At 44.8% G+C, this 18151-nt stretch overlaps 1 protein-coding gene across 1 annotated transcript; it reads right to left on the minus strand.

The window, feature by feature from the left end:
• Positions 1–9903: 9903 nt before the first annotated feature.
• Positions 9904–18086, minus strand: tm4sf5 (transmembrane 4 L six family member 5). The gene is made up of 5 exons (XM_061236770.1): positions 17543–18086; positions 15311–15391; positions 14451–14596; positions 12681–12870; positions 9904–10595 (listed from the first exon to the last, which is right to left on the minus strand). The coding sequence occupies exons 1-5, from the start codon at positions 17714–17716 to the stop codon at positions 10578–10580; spliced, it is 609 nt and encodes a 202-aa protein (XP_061092754.1). The 5' UTR covers positions 17717–18086; the 3' UTR covers positions 9904–10577.
• Between the last annotated feature and the right edge of the window lie 65 nt (positions 18087–18151).

An 18151-nucleotide genomic window follows, 5' to 3' on the forward strand; every position in this document is an offset into this window, starting at 1 on the left:
CGTTGTTACAGTACCTACAATCCTAGCGATTGCAGCGCATAAGAAACCAATGCTCTTTGCTATCGCGACTGCATACCATAGCCTATTACTAGGAATAATTAACATGTTTTTCATACAATAGTTTTGCTGTTATCGTTTTGAAGGAAAAACCTACCTGTTGCAGAATACAGAAGAGCCCGATGAAATGTTGTGGTTTATTTAGTTCTTGAGTACTCCTTCAGATGTTCTGCTGCTCCAGTAAAACTCGTATCGAATCTCTAACCTCGCAGGTAAGCCAGTTTAAACACGACTCGTATCGATAATGACCAACGTATCGATCTCACTATCTTAGTTGCAACTGGGATGCCGGCGAGTGTACGCTGTCCTGAGCAATGACAACATGGAAAGATCTTTCGGGCGCACGTAGCGCTTTAGCTTTAAATAGCTAATCTCTGGAGTGCTGCGCGAACCACACCCCCTTTGGTCACAATTCTCCCTCCCTCCTCCTCTCTCTCTCTCTCTCTCTGTCCTCAACCCCAGGCACACTGCCTAAGGAGGAAGAAAACGACTCTTGTAAATTCACTCGTTTAAATAATGGGCGTATGGCATTGCGTAAATTTCTAGAAGCTCGATCCTATACTACCTGAGACAAGGTTTTACAGACTGCGGGCTAGAATCCAAGACTTGCAATGGCTACCGTTTCAGCTACAGACTGAAGTTTATGGAAAGCGAATGACTTTCAGGCGAGAGTGACCTGCAAAACAAATACACCACTAAGTAGGCGTGTGCGCAGATAATAAGGCGTTCTAAACCAATTGTCATGAATAATGTCGACAATCTGGCAGTAAAACAGTATTTGATATAGTGTTATCTTGAGCACTGGCTACTCTTAATTAGACAGGGCTTGACAGTTTTTACGTTCTGAGCAGAATTAGCAGGCTGCCATGGGGGACACCTCGAGAACTAGAAAATAGAAACTAACATAGGCCTACTTCATGAACAACAGTGTTTAATACATGTTGACAAGTGTGTCTTTTGCATTAAGAACAATATGTATTTTCAGTTCAGAGTTGATGTTGAAATGTATCATATCTTTAAAGTGGTCACGTTCTCGCCATGCCTTGCACCCACGTGCCAAATGCATGACAGGGCAGCTCTGCTCATGACTGTAGTCAACACTCACAAGGAACATGTCTCCCTTCAAGATGAAACAAGCTTTTTAGGGGGTCTTTAGCTGCAAGAAATGAGGTTGTCCTGTTCCAGGTAACTTTGAGGCATGCATCACCCATCACTGTGAGTTCACATCCTGCACCAGGTAGCCTTAAGGCTTGCATCACCCATCACTGTAAGTTCCCTGCATTTCCACGGGAGTCTGGTTTTTGTGGGAGTGCCAATCTTAGTGTAGCATCAGAACAATCCCATTTTTGCTGCAGCAAGAGTCGAATTGTGTTTTTGTTGGGACGTTGCCGTAGCACGCATTCCCTTCCCTGACTCACAAGGAACTTAAACCTGTAAGAAAGATTGTGTTTCACTTCTGAGAATCCTCACTCTACTTGATTTGAGATGAGTCATACAATATGTGGAACTTGTTGGCAAAACAGCATTTGACTGATTTAGCTGGGTACTCGGAAGTGCTGTAGCATCTAATTGCCTTGAACTTGGGATATGATGAAGAAATGAATATAAGCATATAAATGCTGTGGGTTACTTTGTATTTTCTTATTACTTCTGTATTTACATGGGGCTCTGTTGTGAAATGATAATTTTTTGGAAAAGCCATATTTCTCACCAACAAATTAGTTATGAGAAATAAACCTTTGATTGGAGCAGTTTGCGTGAATCAGATTCTTAAGACGCTAAAAATTGTGCTAAAAATTAAACCTCATTGGCAATGCAAGTTATGATGTGTTTTGCTTGCTCTTGTCTCTTTTGTAATACGCAGAACAACACTGGTACAGAAGTGTTTAGTGTCCATCTCAAGATCTTAATCTTGAGTAATTAAATATAAAAGTTACTCAAAAGTTGCAATCCGGGTATAAGCTTTGCAACTGTGTTGATAATGACAGTGAGAATTCATAATAACCTTGTATGACCTATCTGCTGGTATGCAGCTGAAGTGGCCATGTGATCTACATGGGGTAGCCATAAACAGCAGACATCACTGATACCCTACTTAAATCCTGACAGCAAGCCACACACCTCATAGATAACAAATGACACACCTTGTAGCTCAACATAAACCTGCACACTTTATAGAGAAGAAGCCACACACGACGAGGTCATCGAGAACAAACAGCACATAGAGAACAAGCCACGCACTTCATGAAGATGTAGGAACCATTTCAGGTCATAGGCACCTGCTTAGTTTATCGGTTAGGGAACCAGGCTTCTAATGCAGAGATCGCGTCTTTAATTCTCAGTTGGGGCACTGCCCTTTTGGCCTTGAGAAAAGTACTTAACCTGAATGACTCCAGCGAAAATTGATTGCAAGATGTGTCAAGTCACTCTGGCAAATACTCTCTGCTGAATGTGCTAAATGTAATGGAGTAAAGACAACAGATGCATCCCCCACATGGCTGTCATCCTCAACCCTGACACCCAGTCTTGGGGTGCTGCACTGGATGAAAAGTTTCTCCGGAACATCTTATGAGGGATTTTAGGACAGTCGTAGGAAGGACGCTCTCCTGGTTCCCCAGGCATGGACATCCCTCAACCAATGCCACCCCGTCCTGGATGGGCAGGTTGTGGGGAAACTTTCAGATCCATAACAGCCAGAGCTACCTCCGGGGGTTGCCACCACTGTTGGTTCAACATCCACAGCTTTCAGGCTTCCCTGAGAACAGGGGTAGGCAACCCTGGTCCTGGAGTGCCTGTGATGTTTCTGGTTTTCATTCCATCTAAGCTTGACCACAAGTGTTTGATCAATTATTTGAAGTCTGGGAATATCCTGAGCCTGAATGATGAACCAGCTGGTCACTGGAGGTCACGATGGTCACTGGAGGTCACGATGCCTAAAGACTAATCCAGTTACACAGTTTTGATGGTTTTGCTGGAGCCGGACAGGAGACAGGATCTCTGACTCCCTGGGCCCAGTGGTGCCTACCCCTGCCCTAGAACATGGTGATCGATTGCCCATGAAGTCCCATGGTCTGATGAGGTCCAGTCCCAAAGGAAACTCAGGAAACTATTCAAGAAACCCCCCCCCCCCTCATTTGGGTTCAGAGGGCCCAGAATTCCAACTCTATGTGCCGGTGGTTCATTTGTGTATTTATCCATCCCTTCTTCCTAATTTTTCCCCTGCTTTCCTTATCCTTGTGTCCTCCTCATCCTCCTCTACCTCCTCCTCGTCCTGTACTGACTTCCCTTTTCCTTTCTCTCTCTCAGTCTCACTCTTTCTCTCTCTCCTTCTCCCCTTCTCTCTCACTCCGCACTCCTCTTATGCACTCTGCACTAGTGAGCAGTGCTGGTCAATATTAGATCTTCTGGACAGGAGTGACAGTGGAGGTAACTGTGCAGTTGTCTCTGAGCCAGGAAAAAGTAACCTATGCCTATTCAGATGTCGTAACCACTGACAATGTTTTACGAGTTAATTTTTACAACGATTAAGGTTTCTTATTTGCTGTGGTTTACAGGCTCCCGCCATTGCATATACTATAATGTGTTCCTGTGCTTTTTATCACACTCACAACCTCCCTTATCCAGCGTGGCCTCAGATGCTTCTAATTCATATCCGTGGTGCACAACGAGGGGTGCGAGCCGTTTCAGGATGCTCATGCTCTTAATTAACTGGCTCATTCAAATCTTGGTTTGATTTTATTTTATTTTGGGATGAATACCAGAGGATAGCACAAAAAGTATTAATTAATACACTTATTTCCATTGTGGTCCTTCATGGAAAAAGTAAACAATAAATCATCAAAGACCATATTGAATGTGCAAGCGCAAGAAAGACACATTAGTGAAGCACAAACGTGATCTGACATTTTTATAAACACCAGCTAAAACCGCAGACTGCAAGTGTATCCTAAGGATTTTACCGTGCTCAGGACTGGACCAGCACAGTTTATAGAGCTGTCAAAAAAAAACGAAAGCTCGGGTAATTGGTTGGAACAAAAAGCTGCAGGCTGTTGCGTGCCCCTGGTTTACAGTATGTGCACTCCAGCTGTGCTCGAGTAATCCCCAGCCCAACTGGACAGTTTGGTCCAATATCCGGACCATCTGCCCCTCGGTAATAAACTCCATTTTCCCTGCGCACTTTACTCACGATCACACGTGTAAACATTGAGCGACTGATGTTTTCTTTGGTTTAACAGGTGTCTGACATAATGTCTTCCTGTCGGTATGGTTTTTCCCACTGCATTACAGCCATCTACATAATGGCCAGAGAGACTCTGATTGCATCACTGAGCCCCCCCCATGTTACTAATACCATCTCTCTTTCCCTCCCTCCCTCTCTTGCTCTCTCCATCTTTCTCTCTCTCTCTGTATCTGGTTAAAAGAGATCTAATCGAATGCAAACTGGAGCATTGTCACTGTAATCTAGGCTGGTTGATCATTAACTCCCGTACGCTGCACTTTGATAATGAATGGAGCTCTCTGTGGGTAACAGCCAGTTACACACCCTCACCAATCTACAGGAAGTAGATTCTTTCTGGTGTCTTCTGGAATTATCGTCATTAGGTGCATATTTTAGGACTTACAGTACAGATGTGTACATTTAAAGCCTTTGTGTTGTTCAAGGGACAGCTAAGTCTACACTATAGTCTGGAAATCAGTATTAACTACAGACCCTGGGGTTTTATAGCTGAATGGTAGTGGGAAAAAGCCAACTGTTTTATCAGTTGGAATGTCTCAACCTTATTTCTTACATTTCTTTTATAGATTTCTGATATTGCCTGTATCGGTAGGAGTCAGATAGAGAGACTAACCTAATTTACTTCAGATTCAGCCCATAAAAGATAATAAGATAATTTCCTGTGGGATTCATACTTTTTCTTGCAGCGCATTTTTTTCGTGAAGCACAGACGGCTTTCAAAAACGATTTTATTGGATCCCACGCAGATAATGATACTGCTATAAACTGTCAGCCTAGTCAAAAATGCAGCAAGTCGTATGCACGATGTATACACACAAATTGTCTATAATAATCCCAATGCGAATGTCCAAATTCTTACTAGGTTTGTCAACAGTAAACTTGCTCACTTGGTCCTGATCAACGGACAAGCCAAAACCAACTGTGAATTGCACACGCGGTAAATGCGTATGTTATTGTAAGTTGCACACAATCCATTAAACGAGTGACCAAAATAGGAATCATTCATTAGTTTCTGAATGTACATACATAGGTTTACTGCTTCTAAAAAGAAGACATTACCTAACATTATTTTTTAAATGATCAGCGATGTGAGAGACCACTAAACCTGACACCCAGCTCCGGTGCGACAGGAACAAAATGTCGTTAAAAAATGAGTTAAAAAGCTGAGATGGAACAGCAGACAAACCAGGAATTAACTTTTTTTCAACTTTTGTAGCACAGAATACAACACGCACACACACACATACAGAAAGAACAGAGAGAGAGAGAGATTTATTTTACCTAATTTCTTTTTTCTCCTAAAAACTTGGTATCCAAACAAAGCAATGCACATAATCCCATGAATATGCAGCATACCATAGATGCGTAGGAAAGAGGACTTGTGCGTATTTGCTTCTCAGAACTGGCAACTGATAAATGGGTGTGTACGGATGATTGATTAGTTTGCTTCTGATCAATAAGTCTTGATTGACCAGTGGCTGTGAGCTGGGTAACGTTAGTTATGTGTGTCCTTTATGGTACAGTTATAGCTCCTGTACCCCTGTTTGTCCTGTGTGTGATGATGATGATGATGATGATAAATAATAATACTTTGTGATTTAGCTGATGCTTTTATCCAAAGTGACTTACACTTGATTAGACTAAGCAGGGGCCATGATGGTTATGATGATGATGATGATGATGATGGCAGCCTATAAGGACACAAGTTTATTCTGTACTCCTTACACTTACCTGCAGACCTAAGCGTGTACTCTGGTCTGGTCAGATCCTGTGGCTTTCTGAAACAGGACAAACCGGCTTGAGTGGCTCACAGCCGGTTTCGATCTGAACTGCTCATCCACCTTCACCTTGTCCTCAACTCTCATCTACCCCTCCTCCTTTCCTCCGTCAATCCCTCCACCACAAATGCCTTCTGGTTACTCAGGAACTAATATTAACGTGGCATTTCTGAACTCCACCCCCCCCCCCCCCCCTTTCCAAACCACACACACAAAGACTCACTCACGCACACACAAAATTGCATGCAAACAGTCACTTTCTGTTTACATGCCATGTTTGAGACTATTTTGGATGTGGATAATGTTTATTACAGTGGTTTAAAAAAAATTTGTTCCATTGCCAAACACGAAAACTACCCAAAACAGCAATGAGGTGGAGTGGGGGTTTCATTTTTTATTTTTTATTATTGCCCAGTATAGTCTAGTATACGAATTTAAAATGAAATTGTTGACCTGGTTAGGAGAAGGGGCGTCTTTTACATTGAATGATGGTTCTGATTGTGGTTTCATCAGGAGAGCAGACATCTCTGTCGAAACAGAATTGTGAGTTGTTTGGGAGATGTGATAATGAACAGGCCTGGATCTGTAGTCCTATTCTTTCCCTCCTTCTTTTTCCTTCTTTCTTCTGTGTCACTGGGAGCCAGTTCCACCCAGAACAGGCAGATACGTGTGAATGGGCCTGGGCTGTTTGTGCTGTTTACAGAGTCTGGTCTGGTGCCTGTCTCTGTCCTGCTGGGAGGAGTGGGGGGGCGGAGGGGTTGGAGGGGCGGGGGCGTGAGGGTTGGGGGGGGGGCGGGGGCGTGAGGGTTGGGCGGGCGGTGTTTGGACTGTTTGTGCGGTGCGGTCCGGGCCGGCTGGCTCCAGTTTGCTGTCATTACGTCTCAGTGCTGCTCCGCGTCTGTTCGCTGTGGGGGGTGGTGGGGTTGGGTGTGGAAATGTTCGATTGAATGGAAGCACTCTGCTGTAAGGAAAGACAGGAGGGGGGGAGTATACCCTTGCTCTGACTCAGCTCCTCTGTACCAGAGTTCAACCTGCTTTCTCTCTTCTCTGCTTCCTTTCCTCCGTCCACTGCTTTTTGTTGGGGGGGGGGGTCTCGTCTTTATGATGGGGGGCTGAGGGAAACGAGAACAGGAAGAGTAGGAGGAGGAGAAAGGTGAATCTTTCCTGAATCTCCGATTATAGTTTAAAAGCCCGGGCACACCAAACCGACGGTCAGGCGCGGAGCGCCGACAAAGATCGCCTCGCGTCGATACGCGTCGTTAATGTTGGCTGTGCCGAACACACCGCAACGACGGTCCGGCGACGGCCGAGTTGCACGTACGTTCTGCGCCTGCGTGAGAGGTAATAACTCTTGTCTTTCAAAAAATGGAAACCGGAAGACCGGGGAATGCGTTTGCATTGCATTGGACCTAGAAGCAGCCATTGTCTCGCTCACAACAAACAGTTTGCAGCAATTTCCTTGTTCTCTCGCTATTTAGTAATACTAATCGAAAATTATGTCTGGTAGTGATAGTAACTTTGGAATGGCTTGCTTTCGTCGCTTCCATTTCTCTTCTCGTGCACTGATTCGCTAGCTGGACAGCCAATCAGAGAGCTCTCTCTCATCGACGGCTCCGGGGGCTCTGACGCCGATTCAACATGTTGAATCGGCGGCGGAGCCCTCCAAAACACGCCGACGGAGTGTGCGGGACACACCGGAAAGACTCGGCCGACAGGGCGCCATCGACGTCCGACGGCCGACCGTCGGTTTGGTGTGTCCGGGCCTTAAGGATTCACAACTATTGCAATTACCGTGACAATCCACGATGAGGCGTGTGGCTATGTGATTTTAATGGGCTCCACAGAGCTTGTTCGTTGGACATTAAAATCATGACAGAAATAACGTGCATTATTGAATATATATTTAGACCAAATATCGATACTTGTCACCTCTGTATCGATACAGTATTGCAGAAAAAAGTATCGCAATACTATACTGTCTCAATGTTTTCCCACACCTCTAGTGTCCAAAGCTGGTCAAGCTGGTCGTAACCTGGTCTAGCTGGGTATGAGCTGGTCAACCAGCATGGTCAAGCTGGTCATGAAGCTGGTCTAGCTGGGTATGAGCTGGTCAACCAGCTGTTTCAAAACACAAGCTGGTCAAACCATGTCAAGCTGGGAGCTTGTCTGAACTGGTCAACCAGCTCGACCATGTCGAACTGGGAGCTGGTCTGAACTAGTCTGACCTGGTCAACCAGCTAAACCATGTCAAGCTGGGAGCTGGTCTGAACTGGTCTGAACTGGTCAACCAGCTTACAGCTGTTTCAAAACCTAGCGTTTCGGCAGGGATGTGGGGGCCCTGTTTTCTCTATCTCTGATTATGGATTTGGCAGATAGCCTCTCCGACCATTGCTGAAGCCAGCGCGGAATGTTAGTTATCAGAAGGTCCGGTGACTTACCCGGGGGAGTCTGTGTGTTCACACTCTGACAGACCGAAGAGAGCCTTTATCCTGACCTGAGCTAACAGCACCATGAAGGGATCTGACGGAAACTCTATTAGCTTAAGCTGACCTTCGCTGTGACGCCAGAGACCTTTTAGTTGTTACAGCTGCTGTGCTTACGGTTTCCACCAGGGGGGGGACATAAACCTCTGACCTGGAGGACCATGCATCCCAACATGCTCCGGATATCCAGTTCCAGCCTGCAGTCCTACCAGCGCTGTCCACCAGGCATTAGATGCTCGCAGGAGTCAGAGTTGTCATTTTGCAAGCTGAACTTTTCAAAGACTGTTTCAAACCTTGGACAGTGGCTTAGTACCAAAATGCCACTGCACAAGTTAAGTAAACTTCTGAGCCTTTTTATTGAGTATTGACACCAATGTCATAAACACGATGTAGGTCCTCTGGCTGGACCCATGCTCTGTGTGTGGCCTCTTATTGATCCGTTCTAATTGGGTTCTTTGAGCTGATTGGTCCAGTGTATCCAGTCACTTCCGCTTGCACCAGCTGCACATACATTCATCCTCTTCCCACCAAACGCAGCAAGGTTTGTTTATGTGTCTTTCACCGCCCTTAGCCTTGTGACCAGAGCTCCATTGAAATGCTCACCTGCAGTCAAACCCCCAGCGCTCTGTGTGTCCAGCTGGGCCACATCCAGCGGTCTTCCCCTCTGTTTGATCTCCAGCTCAGTCAATTCCCTTTCTTTTGTCAGTTTGCGAATGGCGGGCAATTCTCTCGCGTTTCCATGGTGATGGCGAAGCAGCTTCAAGTTCAGGTTTTGCAAGAGTTCACCGTGTTTTCTGGGTCCAAAGCACTTGAGAATAAAGGGGCGGCTTTGTCGCTGAACGGTTGTGTGTTCACTCCAGAAGATAGGTCCTCTCCCTCTCTCACTGTGGCAGAGATCTTAAAGAAACAGGATAAGTTCCTGGAGTTCCAGGCCCTTTGAGTCTAGCCATCAATTAAATATAAAAAATAATAATCTTCCGAAGTAAGCATACTGGAGGTGTCCTTAGCATCGTGTGAAAAAAATCTTTTGTGCAAAATCTGTAATTCCCAGGAATAATAACAATGAACTTTGGTTTAGTCCTGATGTTTTGAACCAGCTTCATTGCTGCCAGTTGTTATATCTAATATGTTATATATTATATGTAAAAATTATTTGTGCCTGGAGCCTATTATATATGACATGGAAGTATATAAAATTATAGGGTATTTATTATAACATATATACATTCTTTTGACATTCTTTTTTCTTTTTGTGGAAACAAATGCATATCCAAACTAGCACTCATTGTTCGTTGGAAAAACATAGTAAGTATGAAAGATGTGAACAATTAACTGGCAAGAGTCTGAATGAGATCAATCATTTTATTATGCCATCTGTGAAACAATATTTACTTCAATCATTTTATCATCAGTCGGTGACCAAAATAAAGTGATAAAATAAAAAGTATTAAAAAATAAAGTTATAAATAGCTAAGTCCAATGGATCTTGTTATTTTCAAAATGAGACCTTCCCTGTATTAATGGCAGTATAACGGGACTGAGATTGTCTTTAAGACCGGACTTGCTACTAAGTAAGTAAAAACAATACGGAGAAATTCAATTTAATGAACTGGACAAAATAACTAAATGGAGAAGTGCAAAGAGCAAACCAAGGACAGGAAATGTTCAACACAGAGGTGGAAAAGCCAGGTTCAGAAAGTAGCCAGGAGGTAGACTGAATTAAATTGGCTGGCTGAATTTATGGGTGGACGACACACGGCCAGATCTTTATTTTCACACCCCTGGACTTTCCCCCCCTGGTTCTACAATGATTAGAAGAACAACAGCCCCACCCCATCACCTGTGAGCTTTAATATTATTGCATACAGATTTATTTTGGATGAAGAAGGCAAAATATAAACTGCAAAATATCCGCCACCCCAGAAAAAGTTATAGTATGTACTGTAGATGTCACCCTGAGCTGTGAACAGGGCCCTTCAGCAGTGCAGGAGTTAGTGTGGTGGCTCTCTCTTTCGCTCTCTCTTATAACCCCCCTTCCTCCTGGGAAAGAAAGAAAAAAGGGGGATTGAGCAGTGAGACTCACCATATCCCGTGGCTCATGGTTACAACATCATCACATAAATCAACAGCACACAATAGCTGGCGTATTGGTACTATTTCATGCATTATAGTGCACTCATCCAGAACATTCTTCTCCATCTTCCACACTACTGTGTGAGCTACAGCGCACAGCATATTGCTGGGAGGCTGGTGTCCCTCTCACTGAGACCTAGGAACCTTTGCCTGTTGCAGGACCTCTGACTATAAATGGACTGCATTTATATTGCGCTTTTATCCAAAGCATTTTACAATTAATGCCTCTCATTCACCCATTCACACTCACACAGCAAAGGTGAAAGGCTGCCATGCAAGGCGGAAATCAACTCGTTATGAGCATTTGGGGGTGAGGTGTTTTGTTCGGGCAACGAACCGGCAGCCCTCCGACTTCCAGACAGCCACGTCATGATGTCACCCCTTTGGCTCCAAGAATGGAAACCCTTTATTCGACCTAATGTTGACTATGACTATTTTTTGCATGTGTTTTGTGTATTTTGTACTTTGCCGCGTGCACACTGTGTGACAGTGCCAGAGAAATGTGCAGATTAAATGTTGCCGAAATGAGATATTGTACTGCTTTTAATCTTCTCCATCCTCAAACACAATCTCCCCACCCCCTGGTCACAGTCCCTCCCTCACGCCACCCAAGTCCATGAACTGCACGATATTCACAATAATTTCTCCCCGTGGAATCTTCCCCCTGATCCCCCTTACAGGGCCTAAGCCTCTGATGTTCAGCAATGCTAAAAACACCCCCCATGAACACTGAATTACCCTGCATGGCTCCATGTTAAACCCAGGATGTCAAAACAAGCTAATTGGTCTAGCCTTCAGATAGAGCTACAGGCTGGACCATGTCTGCATGACAAATAACAGGCTTAGATACCCAAACGACAAATACATTTGTAAAATAGCCTCTTGGCATTCAGAGAAGAACCTTGCAAGGCAAATTCATGATGTAGTGCAGGAACAGACTTCGATACACCCGTTGCACTGGAGGTCCAGGGAGATACTGGCCCATGGTTTAATATTCAACTTCTCATTGATTTTCCCCCCGTTAATAACTGCAGGAAAGGGGCTTTAATGATTAAGGGCAACACCAGTCAGTCAGATACTGTCCCTACAGTACAGTGATATGGTTCAGCCTGTTTTGTAACATCCAGTGGGGCCATATTTAGACGTTTTTAAACGTTTAAACGTTTACTTAGGGGCAGCCTGTAGCCTAGTGCTTAACTGGGACCAGGAAGGTTGGTGGTTCAAGCCCTGGTGTAGCCATGACAAGATCCATGCTGTTGGGCCCTTAACCCCGCAGTGCTCCATTGGGGATTGTCCCCTGCTTAGTCTAATTAACTGTAAGTATTATATATGATATGGAAATATATACAAAATGTTGGGTATTTATTACAACCTGTATATTTTCACATTAAGACAATTATATTGGGGGTGACATGGCTCAGGCAGTAAGAGCAGTCGTCTGGCAGTCGGAGGGTTGCCGGTTCGATCCCCCGCCCGGGCTGTGTCGAAGTGTCCCTGAGCAAGACACCTAACCCCCAAAATGCGAGCTGGTCGGCGCCTTGCATGGCAGCCAATCGCCGTTGGTGTGTGAGTGTGTGTATGAATGGGTGAATGAGAAGCATCAATTGTACAGCACTTTGGATAAAGGCACTACATAAATGCCAACCATTTACCATATTAATGTCAGTTATAATTCATTTTTGTATCTATTCTAAAAGCATATATGCTTTTTTTTTTGGAAGCAAATGCATATCCCAACTGGCACTCAATGCTCCCTCACGCTGTGCCATTGCATTGCACCGTTGTAAAAACATATTAATTATGAAAGATGCGGACAATAAACTGGCGAGAGGTTGAATAAGATCACTCATAAATAATAATATCCGCGCAGCTGTTGGGCCCTTGAGCAAAGGCCCTTAACTCTGCATTGTGCCCCTGCTCAGTCGAATCAACGGTCAGTCGCTCTGGATAAAGGCGTCGGCGTGGTGTGAATTGTGACGGTGATTTGCTGACCTTGTCGTCGCTGTCCCGGCAGTCTCCCCCCAGACAGCCCAGGCAGCCGTTCAGGACCTGCAGGGCGCACAGCAGGATCTGCAGGAGCCCCAGGCCCAGGATGATGGAGAAGAGCACGATGTGCCACAGCACCATGTTCTCCGGTCTCACGCAGTCGCTCCATGTGTCCTGGTCCGTCAGGTAGCTCTCGCTGTGGGGGGGGGGGGGGGGGGGGGAAGGGAGACAGACAAGGCGGGCTGGCACCTGAGTCCGTGTGGGAGAGCGCGTCAGTGGAAAAACACTGGGCAGAACTGCACTCGTTTTCGGTGCACTGGTGAAGCAACAGATGCTCTCCATTTCAGTTTGGGTCGATATGAGCCCTGGCAACAAAGCCCGTATTGTGTTGCATTGAGGAAACTGTTAGATCTCACTGGCCGTGTTTCCATAGTGCTGCGGTGCGAGGATATAGATCTCATTTCAACTTTTTTGGGGTTGGGGCAGATTACAACAAACCGGAAATTTCCTTTAGGAATTTTGTGGAGGTTGTTGCAGAGACAAGACCAAGTGGGGACTTCTTTCTTTAAGAAAGAAGTAGCAGTAGCACCAATATGAGGCATCCCCATCTGTCTCTACAGGGTCTACATACACGCTGCAGTGGTATTGTCATGCTGTAGAGGCTTTGAGATATTCTGTGATGTGTTTTCAGTGAGCTGGGTTATTTTGTCCACTGCATTTATCACCGCCCACAGAATGTCTTCAAATGAGTACAAGGGATGAACTAAGTGAACATCGGGAGATTCTTCAGGTTGAGTTGGGTTAGTAGAACAAGGGGGCATAAATGGACATGAGCAAAAGTTTTTTTTCACACAGACAGTGATTGTTGTGTGGAATAGCTTGTAGTGGACGCAGAAACGCTGAGGATTTTCAAGACTAGACTTGATAAGGTGCTAGATACTATTTAACTTTTAGGCAAACTAAGTATTAGGTACAGTTTAGTGGTAGGAAAAGGGAAACATTGCTGGGCTGAATGCCCTGTTCTCGTAATTGTTACGTTAAATGAAGGTCTGTACAGCAGCGCCATCTGCAGGAAACGGAGTAGTGTAGCACCACTTTATTTTCAGCTTGATGCAACAGGTTGCTGCTACGAGCCACTGAAACCTCGCAGCTGAATTATCAACAGTGGGAAGCGCATTTACGCATTGTGTAACCAACAATAGTTACATGAGGGGGGGGGGGGGGGGGGGCTGTAGCGTAGTGGTTAAGATAAATGACTGGGACACGCAAGGTCAGTGGTTCTAGTGGTAGTGACAATAAGATTCGCACAGCTGTTGGGCCCTTGAGCAAGGCCCTTAATCCTGCATTGCTCCAGGGGAGGATTGTCTCCTGCTTAGTCTAGTCAACTGCACGTCGCTCTGGATCTGCCAAATGTCAATAATGTAATGTAATGTAGTCGGAGATCCTCTCAGAGAATTATGACGATACATTTCCTCACAATATAAAGTATGTGTCAACATATGTATATAACAATATGTATAATGTTTAGCTAAAGTAGACCCTGCTGTAAAATCCATCTTGAAAATTTAGCTGGTGAAATTGGTCATAAACTGGTCTAGCTTGCTAAGAGCCGGTTAACCAGCTGGTGCTGGTAGCTTTTCTAAGCTGGTAGCTGTTTCAAAACCTAGCTTGAGCTGTTTTTTTCCAGCAGGGGATACTCGTGATTCTGAGGTATAGTAACGATTAATGTCAGTGAGTAAAAATGTAATGTAATGTGGTTCTGATGGCTGACTTTACTTTTTGGAGAGATTCTCAAACGGGTAGTCCCATTCTCCGGACGCGAGTTCACATTTGGGGCCGATGGCCAGCGCGGCCGATGAGACGCTGGTGCTGTAGATCGCCCCCACCAGGCCGAACGCAGAGGAGAACACCGAGTTCAGCATCTGTCGCGAGCGCACAGGGATAATCACACACGGGCACATAGAGATAATCACACGCGTAATGGAGGCTATATCACAAAGCGGGATCGATGAGATAGCTGGCTAAGTTCACAGGGCAAAACTGGAACATCGGCTGATGTAAAAACCGTTGTTTCAGATTTTATTGAAAATATCCAGCTAACTCAATTATTACCACATACATATGCAACCAGCAATCATATCACAGTGAATACTGCAGCTTTTTGTGGGCCTACATCACAATGAGGTAAATATGAATAATAATAATAATAATAATAATAATAATAATAATAATAATAATGACAACAACAACTTAATGTGGCAAGATGTGCCTGTTGAATCATGGACAAAACAAATACTATGTGTGTTGCAAATAAAATATGTTAAAAAAAAAATTATAATCATTTACAATTTGTAGGTGGATAAGGCCCTCTGCTATAAGGTGCATGATACCTTTTTGTAAAAAAAAAAGAATTGCAATGTATAATATTGCATGTGTAAAAATATAAAGACAATTATAAACCAGTCAGTTTGGGACTGTGTGCCCAGATACTTTATGTCTGCTTAGTTCCAAAGATGCTAGATTCAGTCTCTCCTTATCTCTCACCATACGTGAGCATAGGTACGGAGGGGGGGGGGGGGGGTGGGGGGGTGGGGGGTGGAGCTTCTGCAGTTCCAGAACTACACGGACTCACTCACCCGGCAACGGTTTCCGCAGCAACCGGCCCCACAGCAACCTTTTCCCCCGGCTCTGATAGCGGAGCAGCTGGGACAGAGCATCTGAGAAGCAGAGTCACATCACATTATTCCTGCAGGGCCCAGCGACAGAGCGCCAAGGGTCCTTATAAGTCACTGAACGCTGGAGCAGTGTGGGAAAAGTCCCTTTCCGTAGCTTCAATTTGAAATGATTCCCACGTCTATTTATAACTATCGAGAGTGGTGACAGTCATCTTAAGTTGATAAATAATAAATAATAAATAAATGTATAACCATGGATTTAATGGTGGCAATATTTAGCCCCTGCTTGTAGCTGTGCATACCAAGAAAGCTGGTCGGTGTAGCTTTCGCAAGGACATTACAAAAGTTGGTGGGAAATCCTTGCTCGTGAGAGAAACATAGAGAATTGGGGGAGGCAAAGGCTGGAGTTTGGCTGATGTTAAGCATACCCCCCCCCCCCCACAGCCCTGTCTATGTTGCACCCTCATGCCCTTGCACTTTGGAATGAAAACTTAATAATTAAGAATTAACAGAGATAAGATAAGAGACCACGTTTGGCAGCATACTTGAATTGTGAACCCTGGAGCAAACCTGGGATTCCCTGTGCAGATACGGGCAACCAGAGAGATACAGCCCGCCAAAACCCCCCCCCCCTCTATTTACAGGATTTAAATATGAAATAGCAGGAACTGAATCTGCAAGAGGAAACATCTGATCTCAAACTAATAATTAAAAACAAGAATTTGAATTTGTTGAACACACAGATGCCTCCACTTACTCTGTGAAACCACAACCAAACTGAAATATGTCTTACTGGAAGCATATGACATATTTTTAAACTGCTGGGAAAGTACCTCTCTCAGACGGTGAGTAATCTCTGCTCACCTTGTGTTTAGTGCATTATGCACACCCAGCAGAGATTTGAGTCAGAATCCAGGGTTCTACTGAACAGAGGTTTTTAATTCCCATTTTAACCCTTTGTGAGGTCACTAATATATGATTACAATGTTCTTGACTGAACAATCGCTACTGGTAATTGAAAGCAATGGCGTTCTGGAACACTGACATTTGGAAGGAAAAAAAATGACATTCCAAACAAACTCAGCTAAGGGCTAGGGTTCCATCCCTCGAGCAAACGCAGCTAACTGTAAACGTACCCCAGGAATTAGCCTGCTGGGAATTTCTCTTTTTGTGTATTCAATTGTTATTTCTACAGTGCTTTTTCCTGACACTGAAAACTAGGAAATTAAGAAACTTGACCTCCCCAAAAAACGACCTCCCCCAACAAGATATTACAAAACATAATCATCATCTGGTGTGGGAAGCAAAAACACTTCAAACTGTGATGAGAAAATAATTCCCTGTGGAAAGAAATCTGATGTAAACAGTCATAATGGTGGGGATCTAAAACCTGCTGCTGAAACAGACCATTCAAACACGGAAATGTAAATTAATATGCAGATCAGAAGAGTAAAGTGGATACATCCGGGAAATGTATCTATATAAATCATTTGAGTATTTCCAGTCGGGGGTATCTGTTCTTGCTTGCTAACTGGCTAGTGAGCTTAGCAAGCACTAACTAGGTATAGCTATGTTATAGGGTATAGGTATAGGGTATAGGGCCTGCTAACATACCTGGTTAGAAACACTGTCAGAAAATGTGACTCACTATTTGCTGGTAGCACTCTGCCATATTTGCCAAGCTGATGAGAATGGGTGTTGTCTGCAATTGCAGAAGTTGGCTGGCTTGATACATTTCTGGATTTAAATCGTTTGATCTAAGTAATAGCTTTTTTAACTTTTTTAATCACTTTTAAAAAACTTTTTTAACTTTTCAAACTGCTAGACAGACATTCTGATTGATGGTCTTCACATTCATTTCAGTAACATGGCAGAACAATGGATCAGTTACTGCACACTATCCTTCAAAGATTGTCCTTTGAAGCCTGCTTTTTTCCGAACTCATAATGATTTCTGGTGAAAAGGGTAAAGTTGATCCTTGCTTATACAGCCAGTATGTTTGAAGATATTAACACGGAACCTTTAGAAGTGAGAAGAGTTTATGATGCAGCACGCATTATTAATACGGACATACAGTCATCAGCCCGAATCGGAGGGACGCTCCGTTACCCCACAAACCCCCTCACCCGCCCCCCAACGTCAGCGGCCGGCTGTGCGGGGGTACGGGACGTGGAGACGGGGCGCGATACTCACAAACAGTCCTCCCCCGATCAGACCGCCCATCAGCCAGACCTGCAGGCCGATGTTGGCGCTGTCCACCGTCTCCCCGTTGGGGAAGAAGAGCAGGACGTTGGCGATGATGCAGGCCAGCGCGGAGGGCAGCAGGATCAGGCCCACGAGCCGGGAACACTTCCCCGTGCAGCACATGGCGGTTTCTCCCCCGCGCGAGAACGCGGTCACACAGCGGGGCCTCACGGACGCACGGACGGACGCACGGAAGGGCCGGGGCTATCGGGACCAGGTCCGCCGTTCCGCAATGAAGGCTGGTGACGTCGAAGGCGAAGCTGGCTTTGTGGATTTGCTGTAGGTTATTGGAGTTATTTCTGTCTTTTTCAGTTTGTCTTTTTTCAGTTTGTCAATTCAAAATAAAATGTTTTGGCCTGATGACTAAAATCCCCCCCTCTTCCCTTTCTTTCTTCCTGTCTTCTTTTGCGTCTCTCTCTTTCCCTCCCTTCTCACAGAGAGCTCAAACTAGCCACTATCCAGTAGATGGACTGAATTACATGGAATTCTGGGATGCCCTTTAGTACCAGGACTGATGTACCTTGCTGATATTTGACTCATTTATGGTTTGTTTGAACA

Source organism: Conger conger, chromosome 3, assembly GCF_963514075.1.
Source record: "Conger conger chromosome 3, fConCon1.1, whole genome shotgun sequence".
NCBI lineage: Eukaryota > Metazoa > Chordata > Actinopteri > Anguilliformes > Congridae > Conger > Conger conger.

Bases quoted from the DNA above. Each gene is read 5' to 3' on its own strand.
- tm4sf5 (XM_061236770.1), bottom strand. From the start codon at position 17,716: ATGTGCTGCACGGGGAAGTGTTCCCGGCTCGTGGGCCTGATCCTGCTG. The intron at 15,392-17,542 runs GTGAGTATCGCG...TCTGCTTCTCAG, and splicing joins TGATCGGGGGAGGACTGTTT to ATGCTCTGTCCCAGCTGCTC. The intron at 14,597-15,310 runs GTGAGTGAGTCC...CGCTCGCGACAG, and splicing joins GCTGCGGAAACCGTTGCCGG to ATGCTGAACTCGGTGTTCTC.